The 22,499-nt window shown below is 37.9% G+C and overlaps 1 protein-coding gene across 11 annotated transcripts in view; it reads right to left on the minus strand.

The window, feature by feature from the left end:
* KMT2C (lysine methyltransferase 2C) overlaps positions 1–22,499 on the minus strand; it is a 186,750-nt gene that overhangs the window by 59,511 nt on the left and 104,740 nt on the right. For 10 of the 11 annotated variants that reach the window (XM_033058776.2, XM_033058848.2, XM_033058823.2 and 7 more), the window contains 10 exons: positions 22,134–22,294; positions 19,608–19,718; positions 17,301–18,034; positions 10,302–10,421; positions 7,755–7,871; positions 3,949–4,050; positions 3,664–3,768; positions 2,315–2,496; positions 1,449–1,613; positions 754–863 (listed from right to left, as the gene is read on the minus strand). In XM_033058776.2, coding sequence (XP_032914667.1) covers positions 754–863; positions 1,449–1,613; positions 2,315–2,496; positions 3,664–3,768; positions 3,949–4,050; positions 7,755–7,871; positions 10,302–10,421; positions 17,301–18,034; positions 19,608–19,718; positions 22,134–22,294 — 1,907 coding nt within the window. The remainder of the gene's footprint in view (positions 1–753; positions 864–1,448; positions 1,614–2,314; positions 2,497–3,663; positions 3,769–3,948; positions 4,051–7,754; positions 7,872–10,301; positions 10,422–17,300; positions 18,035–19,607; positions 19,719–22,133; positions 22,295–22,499) is intronic. The other variant, XM_033058830.2, reaches the window with a different exon arrangement.

Consider the following 22,499-nt stretch of genomic DNA (forward strand, 5'->3'; position numbering starts at 1 on the left):
CTGCTGACAGGCCACTCACAGGAACATTAACCAGCACCATCCCATGGAACCAGATGCTGTAAGTGTGCTTGAACTGCAGTAACCTCAGCTCCTGAAGTGCCACTGCTACAGAGCTGTGACACAGAGCAACAAGGCTGCTGGTGTCCATGTCCAGGGAAGTGCAAAGTTCATCAGAAGGAGTTACACACTAATTAATAAGGAAGTGATAACTCCCAAACAAAGAAGTATGGCCAATTCTTTTCTAGACTGCATCTAGGGAGGGAAGCATTGGTCTTGAATATTGGGAGAGCTGAGGAAAAGGCATAAAGAAAACATGAGGGAGGACGGGAAAAATGCTTACACAGACTGTTGTTACAGCTCCTGCTGCCTCAGACAGCCTCAAAGCATCAAAACACACAAACTTTTTCTGCTTAGAAATAATTTTCAGATTCTTCTGCAGATGTAACTTTAGGAGAACTGGGCTTTCTTTCTTCCACTTGACAAAATGTGATGCCTTTGACCCCTTCACTACCAAATCCTCTTAGCAGTTTATCCCTATCTTCAATAACTCAGAAATCCCATGAGGTTTCCTCTGGCCTAAATCACTTGCAGGTGCAAAAGCATCTAGGACACTTCCACAAGAGCCCTTAACACAAAACACAAAAGAAATCTTATTTCTACCACGAGCCAAACCTCCATCAGAGCACAGAACACATTCCCAAACCTATTTATTGCAGTGTGCAATCCTGCCATTGGTTTCGATCGTCTTCTTACCGTTCGTTGGTGGAATGTATGGCCTACAAATGGTACAGTCAAAACCCATATCAGCTATGTTTTCCACTTCCTCCTCTGTGTTTAAGTTCTGACAGATTGCATGCATCCATCTAGAAATTAAGTGGGGGAAAAAATACAATTTAAAGGAAATAGGTGGTGTTTTAGGAGACCCAAGTATCAGTCTATGGTCCAAGTAAATGGGAAATAGTTGTTCAGTTTGAATTCATTTAGGGAGAAACCACAGAATCAGGTTTTCCGTATACAGCATCCCCTACTGTGGTGTGTGTTACATCCTGTATATGGAGCAGTAGATCAACTACTTCCCTCCACAGGAAGGAACTCTCTATAAAACAATCTCCCAAGTATGTTTTTGCATGGCTATTGCAATAATTTTAATTACTTTATACAATGTAATCTAGATTCAGCCTCACAACAACAGTCTTGTGAGGTAAATTAGTTTTATTTTTACAGGGCATGGGGGAAGAGGCACAGAGTGATTAATTAATTTGCCCAGAGTCAGACAGTTAAGTCTGTGGTACAACCAGGAATGAACTACTAAGAGACTTCTGAGACTCAGTAATCCAGTGTTCTTTACCACATGACCATTTCCTTCATCTCTACCCTTTTACATTAGGGGAAGAAAATTAAAACAAGATTTAAACAGGAAAAACTTGTGAAATATGAGAAATTCTTACCGATCACACTGTCTACACTGAATGATAAGCTCCTCATCCCTGTACATGCGGTAGCAGATGGGGCAGGTAGACAAACTTGCACAGGGAGCACACTGTGTGTAATTATTTTGCCATTCACATCTTAAACCTGGAGAAGTTGCTCCACAGTGTCTGCACCAAACACACCTGCAGAACAGACAAAAAGATGTATTCTGTCAGTTCACAGGAAAATAATTTTGTGGCTTTAAATCTCTTCTACTTAGAATGAGGTGAGTAATTAAGTTTTAACTTAACAACATGTTTAACCACAAATGTTTAACAACATTTTTTGTACTTTTTAAAGAAAGTTCCCAATTAATAATTCCCTTGAAACTGCAAAAGCAGGCAGATGGGTTCTTGTAACAGCTCAACAGGTCATAGGAGCTCCTGCTTCCAGTTGCCATTCACTTTGAGATCTGGAGACTTAACCATGTGAGAGGTCTAGTCTGTTTGTGTTTCACCCAAGTAAAACAAATGGTCTTCACAGGGTTTAATTTTGAGAACACTCGGGTGAAGCACTCATTCATTTTTCCAACTGAACACTGGAATGATTACAAGGAATGTAAATTGGAAATTTACAAATTTGCTATGTGTTTCAAAAGAGAAATTTTGTCTATCTCTATTTATGTTTTTTGGCATAAAGAAGCAGTTCTAAGAGGAGGCAAGAGTTTCTTTTATAGACTGGTAATTGAATGAAACAACTCAAAAGCATTTTATTGGCTTTAATACACCTGACTTTGACACAATTAAAACCCTGTTACAATTCAACTGACATCACAAATACTAAGTGACAGAAAGAGTCAGGAAAGGCCAGCAGGCAGCATCTCTGACCCCAGGCCCAAACACACCATTTGCACTTCCAGCCTCCCTTTGGCACAGTCTGCAGGGGTGGATCCAGGCAGTAGGTGTGGTAGCTGATGTCGCAGTCATCGCACAGGAGGAGCCTCCCTGGATCTGTGGCTTTCCCACAGGCTTCACACACTGTGCACTCCAGGCACCTCCAACCTTTGCTAAGTACCACTTTAGTAATCTGAAAAATGCAAGGTGAGAATTAGTTGAAAATGGCTCAATGAAGTGTGATCAATGTATAAATTAAGGTCTGGCTTGTGGAGCTCAGGATGCTCTTCTGGGCACACCACCCACATCTCAAGGAGTTCTTTATCAATTAGATTTTCTGATGCTTCAATGAACAGGAATGGATTAAACAGAAAGAAACTGTCCTCCTTTCTACTCTTTTTAAAAACAGGCGCAGTGTTTCCCTTTTTAAGTCACCTGGGACTTCACCTGACTGCCAGGACTTTTCAAATATCATGGAAAGTGGCGTGGCAGCTGCATCAGCCAATTCTCTCAGGACTCTGGGATGCATCTTGTCAGGTCCCAGAGACTTGTGTACATTCTGGTTCCTCAAGAGCTCACAAACTTGATCCTCTCATGTCATGATGTGACCACGGTGATGGACTTTAAGTCATCTGAAGCAAACAGCTAACTGACTGCAATTAATATATAATGCAAGAGCAGTATATAAACAAAAAGTCAAATTATAATTGCATGAAATACGCATATGGCACTTTGTGAAGTACGTGCAAAATAAAGTTTTTTGACATGTTTCAAAAAAATCCCACTTTTACACAGATATACTTACATCACAACCAATGAAAAGTGTATAGTGTATACATTGCAGTAAATAGCTTATTTTGTGCTTGCTAGGTCATTTCACAGCATTCAAATTTAATTTTCACACATTCTCTCCTAGACTAATGAATGTAAAATGTATTAATTAACCACTCCAACTGCTGTCAATTCTGACAGCCAACAGGCAAATTGAATCAACTAAACCTTATGCCCCAAGTAAATGAAGATGCAGTATAATTTTTTCTTTGTTTTTAATTCTGCTTGTATCTGGGTTTAAAGCTTATATCTCAAACTTACTTTAACCAACTGCTGGATAATCAGCGCTATTTATGGTTGTGAAATTACAAAAAGGTTAATTTCTCTTGAGGCTATGCATACTATAAAATGACATTTAATTAAAGTCTTTCACAAGTCGCATACAAATAATGGTCACATTAGCTGATGAATATCTAACAAGTTAATGACTCCCCTAATTACCACAAAACCAAAGGCAGCGTAGTGCTATTAAAGTACAATATGAAAACAGTGTAATCAAGGAATTTTTGTGTGTAACAACAGCACTCACCTTAATACTGACACAGTATGGATGGTAACACTGCCCACACTGGGAGCAGGCCAGCAGCCGGCCCTCAGCACCTTGGCCAAAACTCCCACAAACCACACACATATCCTGCAATGACACAGAACAGCAGACTCTCAACACGTGCCAGACACTACATTCTGAAAACATGTAACTGCAAAATCCAACTAGCTCGCTGTGTAATTTAACTCCTAACAAGGATACCTCATTTACTTTTTTCCTAATTAAGAGCAGGGAAACAAAATTAAAAATTGTAATTTTTATCCTAACCTGATGGAGAGTGAACTTGTCACTATTAGAGAAGAGCACAACTGTATTATGCATTGAGTTTTCTTCCTCGTCTTTATTAGATGAAATATCCATGGTTGTGACCTATTAAAAAATACAAAATATAAATAGTAAGCACATCACAGTCTCTAAGATAAAATGAAACATTCTCTAAATAAGAGTTTTGTAAATATTTATTAATACAGTTTAAACTTTCAGAAAAAGCTACCTCCATCAGAAATTACTGCATTAATTCATATTTTCTCATCATCAGTATAATAGCTTTACAGACATACTCTCTTCCTCTCCTTTTTTCACCTTCATATATTATCCTCATTACACTTCCAAATGGAAATGGAAGGAAAGACACAGTCTAAGGAAAAAAAAATCATCAAGCATAAATTGTCACACTGTGCCCAGTCTGCTCTGTTCCCTGCATGTAAACACTCAAGTTCTTTTTATCAAAAAGTTAATTGCAGTGACAGACTTCTGAGTATTAATTCAAAGAGCAACTGCAGAAATGTAGTTTGTTCCATATTGCCTAAAATGTGGTTTAGCTAACAGTTCCAAGTATGCTAGAGGAATAAACAAGAGCTCTAAAGTTACTCACTGCAAGCAGTTTATGAAGCTTATCTATCTTTACCATAAAAACTTGCCCTGAACTTGAAACAGCTGTTTTGATCTCAATCTATCAGCTCTACTATAAACAGCAATTTTTCTTTTTCATCAAGTGATTTTTATTCTGACCTGCCCCTTACTAATTCAGCATATTCATAAACAGCTTCTCAGGAAGAGAGAAAAGAATGAAAGATTTCAACTGTGTTTTGACTTTCATGTGAATCTTGCAATACAGAATTTGCTGTCCATGAATTTAAACTAGCAGGCCCAACTATTATCTCTGCATCAGGACTATAAGGGCAAACAGTTCCATATAAAAGATCAAATGCATGATAGAGAAATGAAACTTTGCTTATAGCTGTTCCAATTATATACATGTGAATTATTTTTAATACAGTGTCAATCCTACCCAGATAAGTTTTGTTTAAATAGTAATTTAAGTATTTTACAAATCCAAACGTAACTCCAGGGACAAATGTAATATCATTACATCTGCTAGAGGAATCCTTCTGATACACAGTTGCTGAAACTCAGCATTTACTGAGAAACAACTAAAGAGCGAATATATTCTTTATGTGTTTTGATTACCAAATATTTGAGAGCACTGCAACTGTAACTAACCAGTTAACTCCAAAGCACCTGAAACACCTTGATTATCTTCAAGGAAAACCTTTCTCTTACCTACTTTCCCACAGGTTTCACAAAGTTCTCATAATTGCACATTCAAAAGAGCAGAATTTGAAGGACTGAATGACTGTAATGTTGGTGCTTGCTGGACCCCAGCTCTGACCCACCACAGGTTAACCTTTTGCCACCTTTTTCCCCATTCCCAAGATACACCAAGGTACTTGTAAATCTGTGTGGCTGTCCACTGATCCCATGCTGAGTAAAAACTATTTTGTGCAAATTGACTGAAGAATACTCCCATTTCAAACATTTATCTCTTGGTATTGCTAACTTAATCTACTCATCACAAGGCAGCCACATCTCTGAACTCTGGAGCTGCCATCTGTGTGATAACCCAAAGGATCAAATTTCTGTAGGGAACTGTGGAGAGTGATGTCCACTTTGTATTTCGAGCAAGTTGTCTAAATCACTCTCCTCTGTTCAACTACAAAAACTTTTAGAAGCTTGATCTATAAACCCCAGCTTCTCTTAAAGTACAGATTTGTGCTTTGTAACACCAAAATAATGATGTGAAATGCCTCCAATTTATTAAGGTACAATTCATCAGCCTAAGTGGAATTCATCCTGTATGTTTTAAATTACAAATCTGCTTATGGATATTGAACATCCAATGCTTTAAAAGGGAAAACTGATAGAGATGATTGTTCCTTTTTCAAATAATTAACACAAGAGTATTACAAGATATTATTACACAGGTAGCAGAAAGTGTGACAAACTCAAACAGATTACAGGTAAGAACACAAAAATGCAGCTCGAAAGAGAGTCTCAGGAATTGCTTCACAAAGACATAAAAATGAGCAAGTCCCTCTCTGAACACCAGGAACAGGATGTCTCTCAAAATACGTAGGGTTAGTTGGTAAAGTTTAAAAGGAAAATTCAAATAGAACAAGTCCAAAGTGTGGGGGAAAAAAAAATAAGTTTTACAGTCCAGATTTCCAAGTTTTTCATACCAAAATCCCTCTTCTTAAGAGGAGCAGAGCAGACTGTGTAGGATTTTCAAGTTTTAAAAACACTTCAAGTATTAAGCAGCTTAACTATCAACTGCAGTGAGCAATCACTTGCTTACAATCACTTCAGTGCTTCTGAAGAATAGGAGACAGCAAATGTAATCATTATTTTCTCAAGGGTTTCTGGACAGAAGCTGTGTACAGAATAGCAGACATCTGATCACAACAAAGAATTGAGAGTCACTGATATATTAATTCATAAAAGAGTGAAGGAAGCTTTAGTTAGGGTAAATCATGATCTGTAAGGGCTCTCTGAAGGAGTCAGTAATTCTGGGGACAGGGAAATCTAACTGATGCAACTTACTTCACTACCAAACTCTTCTGGCAAAGTCCTTCACCAAAGCTACTTTAAAAAGTTAAACTGAAGAGGTCCCTATACTGATACAAGACACAAAATAAAGAGGGGAATAAATTATCAGTTTTGTATGTGGGAGAACAGCACTAGCTGAAATCTGACAGGGCCTGCCTGTTAACAGGTGGTGGTGCTCAATGCACTCGTGTGCAATCTGAAAAATCAAGTGAGAAGCAAGGTGACAAAGCTTGCCAACAGCACTGGGATATTCAGAGTAATAAAATCCAAAAGACAAGTGTGAAGAACTGCACAAGAACTTAATAAAGCTGAGTGCTGGGCTATACAATGGCAGATGAAAAGTCCACAAAGTAAGGAAATGAACCTGACAAAAGAACTGGTATTGATGATCAGAAATGTGGAGTGGTTTCCGTACAATGGACAACTCTAAATAGTGGCATTCTCCACTTGCAAATCCAGAGTGGAAGGAAAAGGAGGAGGATGGAGGTCTATAGAAAACTGAGAGGCATGGATGAAAAAATGAATAGAAACCAGTTTTCCACTGTCTCTTCTCTAAGAGAGAGCACTGAAAGGCAGGTAGCTAATCCAGGAGGCAGCCACTTAAAAACACAAGCTGAGGAGCTGCAGAACTGCAAAAGGTTAACACAGTTTCCTGAAGTCTTTTTTAAAGTGAATGGGCAGATTTATGAACGACAGCTCCAACACAGCCTGCCCAAGACAAAGACACCACCTCTTGCTCAGCAAGTCCCCAAGCCACAAACTGTTGAAATGTCTCCTCCTCTGTTCTCACTCTTGCACCACCACTCAGTCCAGAAGAACCTTTGTTCTGGTCTCCTATGGCTGCTGTTACATTCTCATGAACAAACCCTGCTCCCTCCTTCTGGGTTGTTCCAGTCAGTGCTGCCTTTACCCAGCATGTTCTGAACCAGAGGATATGGAAGGAGTATTTAAGACTCCCAACTGTTGTGTCTTTAAGTGGCAAGAGCAGCACAGAATTGCCTCAGGCCCACTGGGATGTAGTGTTCTAACTCTTCATCACAAGCAGTAACAGCCAGGCTTCATCAAACACTCCTGGTTCTGTACTGCTCCTTGGCTTTTTTATACAGTATTTTAATACAAAAATTATAGCTGAATAAAATTATGAACATGAACAGACTGCAATATGACTTTAAAAAAGATGTCCTTACCCCTGGAATGACCACAGCCCCGACTCCATTCTTCAGTTTTGATCTTCCTCTGCCACCTCTTCCTGACAGACCTGCTCCACGGGGTCTCCGCTTTCCCGGGAATCCCGATCCCCGGCCCTATTCAATGCAAGGTAACAATGTCAATGCAGGTTCTTTTCTTACATGACATTCAAAATTGTTCAGTTCATCCAGGGAAAAACATAAGTGAAAGAACACTCTGTGATTTCAGGTGAGTAGGAGCACACCAGGACATGGTCATTAAATCTCTGCATGAATCTGTGTGAAATACCTTTAATTACTTACATATGATCACCTTTATCACCAGCAAGAAAGTAGCCAAAACCAGGAATGTTTATTTTCTGCTCAGAAGTAACTGGAAATATGTACTTCCTCCACCACTTCCCCCCAACCTCAGTTGCAAAGTTTCCAAAATATATCTTTTATTCTATGATTCATTTTTCTTTTCTCTTTGAACAGTCAGCCCAGACAGTCATGGGACTTCTGCACAGGGTCTGGGCACTTGATTACTGGTAATCATAGATGCTTTTCTTACACTATGAATAATCTAGTGAAACCTGGAATTTATTAGGAATGAGTCCTGCTCACAAAGCCAAGTGGGAGCTGTCTCCATGAAACTCTCTTAATTCAGCATGTACAGAGAGAGTTTTTTATATTAATTCTATCAGTTACATTCAGATCAACATTCCCCACAATGTGAATCTTTTCTTACACAATCTCCACTTATTTACAAACAGCTTCTTTTCTCCCTTCCTTATTTAAGATGCAGATGTGGAGTTGCAGTGTTGTGCTTTGGAGCATTCAGTGTGTTCAACTACAATTACAATTCAATTCCAATTATCTTTGGGAGAGTAAGTATTTTACTATTTTACTAACCTGTTATTCATATAGTGCCTGAAGTTTGAAATTCTGGGTTTTTGTTTTGTTTTTGGGTTGTTGTTGTTTTTTATTTCAGAATGAACTAGCGCAAGAGGATTGCTAATCCTCCCTCCTCATTTCCAGAGAGAAAAAGAACATATTCATGTCCCCAAATTCTGGCTGATATATCAGACACCTTTACAATGTGCCTCAGAGTCTCCAATCTGTGTAACTGGTAATTATGGTATGTACTCAAATAAGCACCTTTCCTACTACAAAATAAGCAGAGTTTATTTATTGCATTTCATATTTGTCAATAATCTCGGCTCCTAGTACAGCCAAAGTATGGAGTACAGAGTATGGGGTATCCATACAAACGTTTGCTGTAAAATATTTTTAATACCAAGGCAAAACATTTGCTCCATGAAACAATGTTGATTGAGCAACAAAGCTCCCTAGGGACTGAGTCACCAACAGACAGGAAGGGTCTTTACCAATGGAGACAGGAGTCCCTTGGATGGAAAGAAGCACTGGGGGCACAACATTCCCTACAGTATTTCTCAAATATTCCAACTCCTGCTTTAAAGAAAATGTAGAATTTTATGGTCATAATTAAAGGGAGAATTGAAGGATCCCAAGGTTAAAATTTTATTAACATCCATTTAAGAAAGGAAAGAAATTAAATTGATTCACACACCAAGTTAATGTAACACGATGACATTTGAGGAGGGAAAGGAAGGATGCTGCTGGAGGCTGAGGTATTTCTATGTACTGAGGTGAAATAAAAAATGCCCTTAGATACCTATGGAGCTAATACATACGTACACACAGGACATACAATCATCATGTTTTTAACCTCTTCTGACAAGCTCCTTATTTTCTGTTTCAGAACAGGTGTCAGTATTGTTATTTTCACACGACTAGTAACAGGAATAAGCACATACTTGTATCAATGTTAATGCTGAATATTAAACTGAAAATTAATGCTTAAAGCAGCAAAAGCTAAGCTGATGTCAAATTAAAATAAAATTAGCATGAGTTAAGTGAGATGGACTTGAATCATTGGGAATCTACAGCTATTTGTCAGTTACATAATTAAGATTTTTTTTTGCCTTTACTTAATCCAAATAATTCTACTTTAGTTACTTCAGGTGTTTTTAATGGTAAATGTCACTGTGGATACAAGTTTTGATCCATCTAATCAGGTAGGAAAGTTGTTATTTTTTCCCCCATCAGCTAAAAGCAATGTCACTTTGAATCCCCTCTGCAAGATTTCTCCACAGCAACAAATTCAAGCCATCCTTCAGATCTCTGCTCCTTTCCATGCCTGGCTTACCTTACTGCCAGTCTTAAGGACATTTTCCTTCTCAGGTAATTTATTTTGACAGCCACATAAAGCCAACCATAAAAAGTGATATACTCAATATACACAAAATTTGGGTAATACAAAGTATTCTTTGCCATTGAAAATTAAGGCAATGCCATCATACTGTACATTCTGGAGAGCTCACATCTTTTAATCTGAAAGCTCCAGAGTTTCAATAATTTTTAGAGGTCTTCAATAGTAACAGAATGGAAGATTAATTAAGGTGTGAGATACAGAATTTCATCACTAATCTCTACAGCAGAAAGATAGCAATGGATACATGAAAATAAATTCAAGTTATTTACCACTTTGATGCTCCAAATGGCACTGCCAGGAAGCTGTCTGGATTTAAAAATGTCCCGACCTTCTGAAATGTCTGGGGACCAGGAAGGTGGGCTGACTGTATTATTGGTACTCCAAGCCCCCTAGGATACGGTAGGTGAGAAAATAGATGTATAAAACTTTGCAACATAAAAAAAAAAAAGAAAAGAAACAGAAAAAAAAGCAAAAAGCAAGCAACCAAAAATCTGAAAAGCAAAGCACATGCAGGCATAAGCATTTCTACATTAACTTAAGTAGTCAATTAGTTCACTGAGTGAGTAGAAAGTGGGAAATTTTTAGGTTCTCATTGAAACACACCCTAAAATCAATATTTACTTCCAACTGATGGTTAAGTACAACAAAATAAGATTTTATAAACAAAGCTTAATACAAATCTAAAGCAAGCAATCAGAACAACAACAAATTACATGCCTAAATTTTATTGCATCAGTGAAGAAGACAGTAGTTGGAGGTGGTAACATGCCCTTTTATATTCCAAATCACATTTTGAAAGAGCTGATGGCCTCAATTGACTTTTGAAGCTAAACTACCCCCAATCACAGCAACAACTAAGTCTGAGAAGCACAGAAAACAAAAGGAATATGAATAAAATACTGGACAAAAGAAAAGGAAAATGGCCATGGTAATCAACAAAGCAGCTCATTTCTGCAAGTCTGCCACAAATAAACCATTATAAAACCCTACCATTGATTTATTTTCACCTCAGTGTTTTGGTATCACATTTTAACATGTCATTATCTACATGCCATAATACACATCCATATAGATCCTTGTGTACCTACAAGCTCCTTTAAACTAATTATTATCCCTATTTATATAGTTCCATCATAGTGAGATATTGTACAACTGTCACTAGAAATAAAGTAAAAGGAAAAGAAAATGCTAAGACAGACAAGAAAAAAATGCTGAGGCTCCTCATAGAAAGTAAAATCTGTGGAAGACTTTCTCAAGCACAGAAGAAAGACTGCAGAAGAGAGACATCATAAATAACTTCACTGCCAATTTACACATCAGTTTAATAAAGGACAGTATATTTTCCTAACTCTAAATTTGTCAGAGTAAAAAATATTGAACACCAGGATGAGAAGTAGAATTGATGAAAAGTGCAGGTTTACCTTCCTCAGACTGCCATTCAGCAGCAGAATCCCAGGGCTGATATGGAATAACTTCATGCATATATAGAATCCCAACTATTCACAACTGCTCACAAGGGCGAGCCCAAACACATTTACACATCTCAACACTGGGATGTACAATAGTAATAAGCATCAAGGAAAATGAGATGGTTTTGCAAAATGTGTTGAGGTTGTTTTTTTTTTTTCTTTTCTGAAGTGCAATTTCTCCATCAAGAACGTGTGGGAAAAGAGTTTGTTTGGAATCAAGAACTCCATCAGAATATATTCATCTTGGACTGTAAAAAGGTGTCCTGATAACAGCTGCACTGACTGAAATCAGGGCTATCCCTCAAGTGATCTGGCACAGCAGAGCCAAAAGAGTCAGCCTGTCAGTGACCTAAAAGCCTAATTATGGATAAAAATCCCATGGTAAAAACACCAACACTTGGTACAACCCACAGTGGTATTCAGCATAAATCTGCTTTCAGGGAGTTTAGCTCTGCCTTCACAGAGAATATGGACAACATAACACTTAAAAAATAACTTGCCAATTCTGCCCACACCAGGTGGTAACTGGACACACAACCTACGAACTGCTCAGTGCCCAGAGCACCTGAGTGCTTGGGATGGTGATCAATGCCTCCCCTCTGCCAAGGGGCTTCCAAAATCCACTCCAGAAGAACAGCTCCTAACAGCAGCTGCCCAAGGGCTCCAGTCTGTGCTGGAATAAACACTCTAGATTAATTGCCATCCCAGTAGGCAACAACATCAGCAGATCTGTGGCACAGGAGATTTGCCTTAACTATTATTGCAGCCATTGTTTTAATATCAAGTAGTAGTCAATTTTAGCAGACAATATTCAAACTTTCACTGAATTTTAATTAATTTCACCATTACTTCTAAAATTCATAACGCATGTAATAAAATGGTATGTAATAAAATGGCAATTCAAAGAAAATCTGTACAGAAACACAAAGAAAATCTGTTTATCAAAGAAACAATCTTTGCATCAACCTGTAATGGCAACATGCTGACAGTATCAAAATTCAAGATCTTAAACATGCTGAAAATACTTCATCAACAACTAAAATTATCTACTCTTATTTTGGAGGTACAAAATTATTCTCCTTTTAGGAAGATAACTTTTCTAGTAATTAAATATATTCAAAAGATTAAAAAGTTAAAAGAACATTAAATCTGAATATGAAATATTCAGTCTTGCAAAACAAAATGATTTGTATATGATTCATGAACCATATTGTTAAGAATTAAATTGGAAATTTAATCCAAGTTTTATTGTAGATCAGAAAAATTTGAATTCTTGGTCAGATAAACTTAATTAAAAACACACATTTCCACAATACTATGAACAAATGAATTACATCAAAGAGATGCATTAATTATATTTTGGCTTTTAATTAATGCCTATTGCCACACAACACTGAAGAGAAAGTTCTATTCAGTTCATTTACATCAGAACCCCAGCAATAATTATGTACTGTGACAGAAACAGGAAGTTCTAATTCTCCATCATATTCTTGAGTCCTCAAAATTGAACAACACAGCTGCAAGTAAATTATAACAAAAGGAAACCCAGTGTCAGCAAGGGTCAGGAGATCTCACTAAATTACCACTGACTGTGTTTAGCTGCTTAACGCTTTATGAATCCTACTGCAATTGCAAATGCTCAAAGCTGGATTTGCAATTTAATATTTAATGTAATTTTAGGGTTGTGAACAAACTTTAATCACTGAGAAATACAGTTCTCCTCATTAAAAAAAGAAAACCAACACCAAAAAACAACCAAACACGAAGCATAAAAACCATAACAAAAACCAATTCTTGAAAAAGACTCTTTTTTGATCTGTTTTTCCAACATCATCCTTTACAACAACATACTTAGTAATACTATGTAAGTGAAGATAGGAAAAAAAGTCATACCATCCAAGACAGCACATGTCCAAACCACCACAATGCTCTGCCTTTTTTGGTCTCATTTTAAAAAAATCTTAAAACACCAATGGATGTTCAGTGTGTTGCAGAACAATGATCACGAACATATTCATGATGAAAATTAAATACACCTCTGTACTTGTCAAGCAACATTCTCTGGAATAATACTAAAATAATATTTATGGAATTTGCAAAACCAGCAGAAGTTTACTGGTTTTTACTCAAAATTATTCTACAGAATGCTCTCAAACTCTTCACCAACCAGTGTTTCAGTGCCAAAATTTGTAATGCCTTCCATTTACTGACTTCAACTTATGCTTTCCAGTACACAGTGCCGTAGCAAAAATAACTATCTCAAATCTGTTCAATTCAGATACACAGAATAAACACAACACCATTTAACACAGACCTCCACAGAAAAGAGTCATTTTCCTTGACAAGATTCATTTCAAATTGGATCTGTGTCAGATTAGTCATTAATAAACTTACATGATAATTTCTACTAAGACTACTGCTTCAGAAAAGAAAAATTTGGAAATGATTCAAGATTATGTCCTGCCCCTGACATAAACTTGCAGTTTATAGGCAAGAGTGGAGCATCTCCCTATTCCATGGAGAAGAAACTGGACAGACACAACTTTTAGGACACCACTGCAAAACCTGACCATGCTGGCAGCTCAGGAGGAGTACCTGTGATTAAATTTCAAATTTCATATACATGTAAAAATTAATTTGGCTGCACTGTGGTGTAGGGGAACAGGAACAGCAGACATGGAATAAAACCCAGTGACATGCTGAGCCTGGCAGGTTGAGGGTGTTCTCCCAGGGCAGAATGCAGCTTTCCTGGAGCTGAGGGTATGGATAACATGCTGTCCTAAAAAACACTGCCAGTAGAAGGGCACCTTACTGACAGGAGTTGACACATTCCCCAAAGTGGAGTAAGCTTATACCAGCCAAAACCAATTCACACAACTCCTAACTGTACCTACACTTTGATTTATACACAGCTCCTTTTTTTGTTAGAAGCTGGATTTTCTCCTGTTGTTTCTAAGCAAAGTCGGGATACCTGCAAAAATGCCAGGGGGCAGAGGGATGCTGACACCAGTGACACTGGCTGCAGCCCTTGGAAGGGGTTCATGAAATCTTTTTAATCAGAATATTGCTGTCATTTTTGAGATAAGTTTTAGTCCTTTCCAAACAGGAGCAATGTGGTGTTGCAGATACATCACTAAAGCAAATTACTAATATCTAATACAGGAAATCACTTCAGATTATGCATAACTTTGTATTCAGTGGCAAACCAGAATAATTATTCAAATATATTTTATTAGTAATTGTATTAACATATTCTGAAGAAAGAGCTGATAATTCATCTTACTGTCCAGCACAACACATTAATTTAATGAGAACAAACCCAAATCAGAAACTACCCTTCTACATGGATTCCCCTGACACCAGTGAAGTATGTGTCTTATAAAATTCAGGAGAAATATAACCAGGATCCAGAGAAATTTTTTTCCCATTCTTCTTTATAGGAAGTTCCATAAATCCATTGCAGTATTATTGCATTTTTTTAAACAGGGAAAGGACATTTCAGCAAAGTAAACTGCATATTAGAAGCTTTCAAACTTCTAGGAGAGAGTGCAGACTATTACCAATTGTGAAGTTATACTGGCTTGTCTTTGGTGTTCAGAGAGTGATCAGACTCCATGAAGGAACTATTTTAAACCTGGACAAAGAGTTCTGCAATGGAAATTCCTTTGCACAACAGAAGAAAGCAAGCAGGGATGAACCCAATGGTAACTTCACCAAGCACAGGAACCACAATCTCCTTAATCAATGAAACCCACCCAATTTGTGAAACTTTTTGCCCTCCCCTTTATGACAGGCAGCCAAGAACTCCCACAGTGGCCAGGTAACATTTGTATGGCATAACCTCACACCTGACACAAAGCCACACAACAGCAGTATCTGCTATTTTACAAACAGAAAGAAGCAGTCTCCAAACCCATAAAATTAACCCATTTTTGAGAAGACAACTGTTCTTCAGTGCAACCCAGGGAAGAATCAGCCACAACCTGGTTTACTTCAAACAGCTACACCTGTAACTTTATAGAAGCACCTTTTCCTCCAGTATTGTTTTTCCCATTTTTTTACTTGCTTTTAGATCAATGTGATCACCTCCAGGTGAACAAGAACTGAAACACTGTGTTAGGTTAAATTGTTTTAAAATAAGCTTATGTCTCTTGATTTGTGGAGTTCCAATGGCATGGAAAATATGATGGAACACCACAAGGAGCACTTTTCTCAGCTGCCAGCACCTGCCCTATAGGATGCTTTCCAAAAGCCAGAACTGGACAAAGCATCTATTTTGAAGTGTCTATAGTATTGACACAAAAACACAACAGGTCTTATTTCTCTGGTTTTATACCTGGTGAAAAACTGCCTGCTTGCCTTCCAACCCATCCCACAGAACCCCCATGTAACAGGAAACCCAACTGTGTGCATGCAATTCTGTGCCATGTGCTCTGGGCTGACCCTGCTTGGGCAGGGAGGTTGGACCAGATGGCTCAATGTGATCCCTTCCAACCGGACCCATTCTGTGATTTTGCTTCTGCTCCTATCCACAACTCTCCTTTTGGAAAAGTACACAATTCTTTTAAAACATGAATGTTTTCAGCAGAAAGAATAATTTAAAACCCCCACAAAATAAACCTAAACCTATTTCAGTCTGTAATCCAAAGTGATTTAAATACATCTCTTCCACATTGTGGATTTGTCCAATTACATCTTGCTCAAAAGGAAAACACCTGCCTGTAACCGGACATTTAAAAATCTCTTTTTTTTCATAGTCTATACAAAATCATTCAATGGCTTTCAGTCCCTCATCAAAAGCCAGAGTAGGAACTTTAGGGTACTGAAGATTAATTTGTTTAAGGCATTAACATATTTCTGCAAATATGACATATACACCTGATTGTACAGTGACCCAGGAACACCTAACTGCAGCACAACAAACACACATCTCCTAAACTCAGTGGAAACAGCAGAAAAACTTTCCAGAACACTCTCTCATACCTTAGGAAGGAAAAATTTTCAACCCTGAGGTGACACATAAAAACTGAAAGAACTGTGCAATATATAAAAAAGCTTTAACACTAAGTCCAGAAAAGCATGAAATCATCAGCCTGGAAGTCCCAAAGACTGAAAATAAGAAGATGAAACACTAACTTGTCACACTGCACACTTTTTGTATAAAATTTCACCAACAAGAAATGAATACTCTGGATTGATAAACCATTTTCCCTGGAACACAACTCACATAGAAAGATGTTGCAAAAAGCAATAGACTTGAGGATTCTCTTCACTTATCAAATTTAATCCTAGTCAAACCACAATCATTTGTACAAGACAGTCCTTGCATGGTATTTCTTAATGCAACAAAACCACAAAATTATTTACCACACCATTAGAAATGTCAATCAAAAAATATCTGGCAGAGTGAGTGACACAGAGTTGCAGAAGGTTCTCTCTCTAAAGCCAGTTTAAGAAGCTTTATCACACTTTGAAACTACCAGGCAAAATAGAGGCAGATATGAAAAATATAAAAAGTTAAATAGCACAGCATTATGTCTATGTGCATTTGTAGCATATTGTATAAAAAATACAACAAAGTTTCTTCTAATTTGCTTTAACCATGAGCCAAAAGAACCTTAATTTCTCACCAGAGAAGTTTTATGATGGTTTTTTCATTATTTACCAGAATATTAATTTCTTGAAGAAATAAACTACATGTTCACTTGGGAGAATAAATTCATTTTCTAAGAAATCAGTGAATTTGATGAGTTATACTGAAATTTAATAAACATATAATGAAACAGTGCATGTGCTTACCTGTCTGGATCTGGGTCTTCCAGGGGAAAACTTGCGTTTGGTGATGGCCGGTTTCCCCATGCCAATTTTTGGAGTGACTGATATGTAGGTGGTTGGGAGAGCGCTCCCAGCAGCTGGAGGCAGCACTGGGGGCTGGCTGTGCTGCACATCTCGTGCAGAATGCAAGTCTAGAGAAACATCTGGGGAGGAAGACACGTTTGTCTTGTTTAGATTAAGTGATGGGGGAAGTGAGGGGCAAGTCTCAGCTGGTGGTTTTATGGGTTTGTCTCCAACTGCTGAACTATTTGCAACACCTCCATTTGAAGCAGTAGTTTCTACTTCTAGAAGAGCTGGTGCTTCTGACTTTTCATGGGTTTCTTCCTTTTCTACATCTTTCTGCACTTTTATTATTTCCAGTTGTTGTTCTACAGGGACAGAAATATCTCCTTTTCTTTCAGTCTCCAGTATTTCTGGTGTCACAGTCATGGTCTCAGACACTGCAGACAGAGACCGAGAGTCTGCTGTGGACACTTCTGACACCCCCACACTACCCTGAGGCAGCTGGGTCTCTTCAGCTTGTTTGTCCAACTCCTGTTGTGCTACAGCTTGAACACCTTCTACCACTTCCATCATTTTCTCAGTCTGACTGTCACCAGATGCTGGTGTCTTTTTAGGAGACATTTCCATTTCAGCTGAATTGATTTCAACAGAGACTTCTGCTTCCAGTTGTGTGGCCTTTTCTTCTGGTGATATGCCTGTAATTAAGCACAACCATATTAAAGGCTCACTGTGAAAAAGAAAAAAACCTCTGCTGTTCTGGTCAACAAGTATACTTGGTACACATCATGCAGGCCAACACATATCACTTTACTTCAGTGAATTTAATATGTAGCTTAAAATATACTTCATAAATATCTTTCTTTGTACCTATTTTTACAGTAGTCTGTATTTTTATTTTCATTATAGATCATTATTTTTCTTCCCTGAAAACACAGAACAGTAAATTACTAGAAAATAGACCCAAGATTAATTTTTGAGGAACTAACACACATTTCCAGGTAGGTAGCCAAAAGTAGTTTCTTCTTTTTAATTTCTGGGTATTGAAGATGCATGCTATCACAAATTAATGTATTTTAAGCTACTGTACCAATGCTTCCAAAAAGCTAAGAAGAATAGGACAAGTACAAATGAAAAACCATTTCCCTCCTAAAACCCTTCCACACTTTAGAAAATCAAGTGAAATTAAAACAGTTGCTGCTGGTTTAATTTAATTCACTAATGTATTACGAATTTCTTTCAGAAATATTTATCTAGCCCTCCCTTGAACCAAATCAAGCACCTTTCATCCATAACTTTCTTCATCAAGGAGCTCCAGAGTTTTTATTCCACTCTATAAAGAACCACATTCTTTGCTCTGAATTTGGCTTCTCACATCTTCCTTTGATGGGCCCTGATTCTCTTACAGGCCACTTACTTTCTATTGCACTTGCACTCTTCTTAAACTCACACTGCTACAACTTCCTCAGCCACTAAGTTCACAGCCAGCATTTTATTTTGAGTATTTCTTCACAGTTTCAATCATGGCTCTTCTACCACAGGCTGTGACACACAACTGAGGCATCACAGCTAATAAGAAAAGTTGGCTGGTTTTTTTCACTTTGCCTTTAAACACAAATTTCTTGTCTCCCCTTATAGCAAGCATCCTCCAACATCATCTGGGACTGAATGGGACCTTTATCTTTTACCCTTGATATTGGTCACTAACACACCCAGTGGATTTGGCCCTTCTTTAGCTGCTCCTCCCTGTGTGTTTGGTAAGATGCAGTTCCTTCCAAAACAGAAATATTCAGCTGCTGTAACCCTGTTTGGAAGATTATCTTTTACTTACAAAGGGGAAAAAACTCCAAAAAACCCCAGAAAAACCTAACCAAGGATACCTGTGGAGTTACAACCATAAAGCACCCAAGAGAAAGTGTGAATGACAGTATTTGAATAGCAACAAGTCATTGGGTTTTACTTCCAGTGTAGGAAGTATTCAACTATCTTTCCAGTTTGGAAAAAAACAGTCCCAACAAAAAAGTAAAACAAACAAACAAAAGTAAAGTAACACAAATATTCTGAAGACTCTCTTTGCCTTCAATAAAACAGTTCTTTTTTTAAGCAAAGTAGTTCATACTCCTCCTTGAGAGCTCAGATAAAACTGTTGCTGTCTAAGAGCTTTTTCCTCTTGCATTTATAAAGCACTGCAAACCTTACTGGCTGGAAGAAGTTGCTGGTTCTGAAGGGTTCTGAACTGGTACTTTCTCAGAGTGCAAAACTCTTTCTTACCTTCTGTAACACACCCAAGAGCTGATTCCTGATCAGGGCCATCACCAGTAATGGGTTGTTCTTGAAATGCCATATCCTCTCCACTTTCCATTTCCATTTCATTTGGACAAGCTTAAGGAGAAGCAAAGAGGTTACTAAAATTGCTGTGTTTATTCCACTGCTTTGGCATCAGTAACTCCTGTCACTGTTTGACCTTTTAGCTAAAGAGATTGATATTTAATGATGATAGGATTTAGGACAAGTCAGGTCAGTGAGAAGGTTAAAGAGACTACACAGTACTCCTTAAAAATTAAAAACATTTTACTCATTAACACTGAAGCTGTTTTATACTTTTCAGGTGGTAAAACAGGAGTGTAAGGCAATTACATACACCTAATACTGAAAATATGCACACAGTCACAGACTTCTGCACAGCCTCAGCAATACAAGAAAAAATTTTCTTAAATTCCAAGTCTATAAAATTCAACAGAACTGGCAGCATGAAGGCTTCAAGTTTGTATACAAATCCTACAACAGATTATGGCATAGATATGAAGTTCCATCTACTATCAGCACAGGGAACACTTAGTTTCACCTTATGTGTTCAACAATATGAAAACTGAATTTTGCCACTTTAGAACTAAGAGATCTTCATTTTTGCATGGAAAAGGCACTACTGAGTGCTTTTTTGGCTGACAGGATCATTACAGAGCACAGAATCAGGAAATACTTTTTTTTCCCCCTTGTGTAAAAGCTCTTTCAGTTAAGGAAATTTATTAAAATGCACTAAGATGAAGTATGGAAAACAGTGTACAGCAAGCACCAACTTGAAGAGAACTGATCCTCCATGGATGTTAGCACAAAAAAGAAGTGAAACAAATATAGCTTTCTGCATCAAGAAAATCTTTTTTAAGTTCAAAAAGCCAGCAACTATTAGGTGATACTACTTTTAGCACCCTAAAAGCTTCTCTCAGACTCTGCCAACTTTAAAGTGATATTTTGACTTCAAGGAAATGATCACTTAGATTGGCTCCACATCTGATTTTAAAGCACAGAAGTGCTCTCCTGGGTATAAAACACCACATGACTGTACTGATGTAATAGTTCCAGATTACTCCTAGCAGCTGGGATGATAGTCCTGTTCTTCCTTGGGGACAAGAGCATGCTTGTCAATGTTTCTACCAGCTAGAAATCCTAACAGAAGTATTGATTAAAATTTCAGCCTTCCAGATAAACCTGCTACTAACTCAAAAGGGGCTTTTGTAAGATACTGGGAGTTGTTGTGTGTATGTTTTGCTTTGGACATCTTCAAAATGCTCTAAAAACACTGCCTGGGAGTTCACAGCCTCTCCTAAGCTTTCAGAAGGGAAATGATCTGCAAAGGCTGAAGTGGCCACTCTTCCTGGTGTCTGTGTTCACTGACAGAATGAACTCATTTACAGACATTTACCTGCTGTCCCTGCCCTTCCTCCAGGAGCACCTTCTCCATCCTGTCTTTACTGTTCACAAAAGGTAAGGTACAGCTAAAGTCAAAGGGATGACACATTTATACAAAACATCAATTTGAACACAAACATCTAGGCCAACATTTCCATTTTCCTGCCAAAATTTACCAAGCTTTCAAAACCACAGATACTGATGGATAACAAAAGATCAGTGCACAAGCACTTCTGCTTAAGCCCAAAAAATGCACATGGCAGTGGCCATGCAGTTAATCTGTTACATTTCACCTTGCTTCTGAATTTAACCACAGTTGTATTCCTCCAGGGAAGTTCAGCCTGGATAAGTGTAGGTGCTGACAACAGAGCATGGTGGTGTGAACAGAGCATGTGGTGTGAACTACACAAAAGCATTTAGTTATGACTTTATAACATGGCTCTTGTGGACGACCCATTAGGCTCAGGTCAGCAGGTCAGAGTCCTCCCTGTGCTTCCTTACTGATTTTTTTTTTTTTAATACTTTACACTTCTCCACAACTTTCTGCCTTCTGCTTAATTTGTCCACTTAGACAAGCATGTCTCAGAAACAAGATATTGCTTTGAAAAAGGACACCTATTGAAAGCTGTCTAGTTAAATAAACACCTGTCCCTTGAACACAGTCCAGTTCCCACTGCTCTGTCCTCCCTGGATAATGTGGAGAACATGCACTATGAGACTGACCAGCAGCTACAGAGAAACATGAGAACTGATGTCTCCAAGAACATCTACCAGGTACAAATGAGTGAAACAGCCAGGCTGCCAAATGAATATATTTATGAACTCTACCACATCCAAAATAAATTAGTGAAGTTTACAGTAACAGGGTACCGAGAGGCTGGAGTTGGAAGTTGAGAGCCACAATTATGGTGCTCACTAGCCCATGTTTGTATCCAGGATCCTGAAGCCAGAAAGAGAAGCCACCCATGGATTGCTGGAGCAGCTGTTGTCAGATATAGGAAGAGATGAACCTCACAGAGCAGAATCTGAGTGGCTGGTTCACAAAAGTGAGACTGCAGATATTATATCTGATGTTAGTATTTTGGATCTGTGAAGCTCAAGTTTGATTACCTGTTATACTGTCAGATTCAGGAATGAGTTCAGAAGTGTTCATTACAGCACATGACTGGGTCTGATCCCCTTCTCCTTGTCTACAGAGAGTGCAGATGTAGTCTTTCAACTGAGACTCCAATTCACTACCTGGAGATCTGTCACATTCTATGTGAATCCATCTGGGGAGATTAATATATTATGATATAATTTATTGTGACTGCAATTTTAGTGATGAAAATATAAAGCATCATAGTAAAAATCCATTTAAAAACAACATCATTTCCCATTCCTATGGGGAAATAAAGATTTTCAACAAATGCTTGATTATGGAGAATTTTAGAGGAATAAACATGATATGTCAGCATGTCAAACAGTGAACAAATT

Source organism: Catharus ustulatus, chromosome 1 (assembly GCF_009819885.2).
Source record: "Catharus ustulatus isolate bCatUst1 chromosome 1, bCatUst1.pri.v2, whole genome shotgun sequence".
Taxonomy (NCBI): Eukaryota; Metazoa; Chordata; class Aves; order Passeriformes; family Turdidae; genus Catharus; species Catharus ustulatus.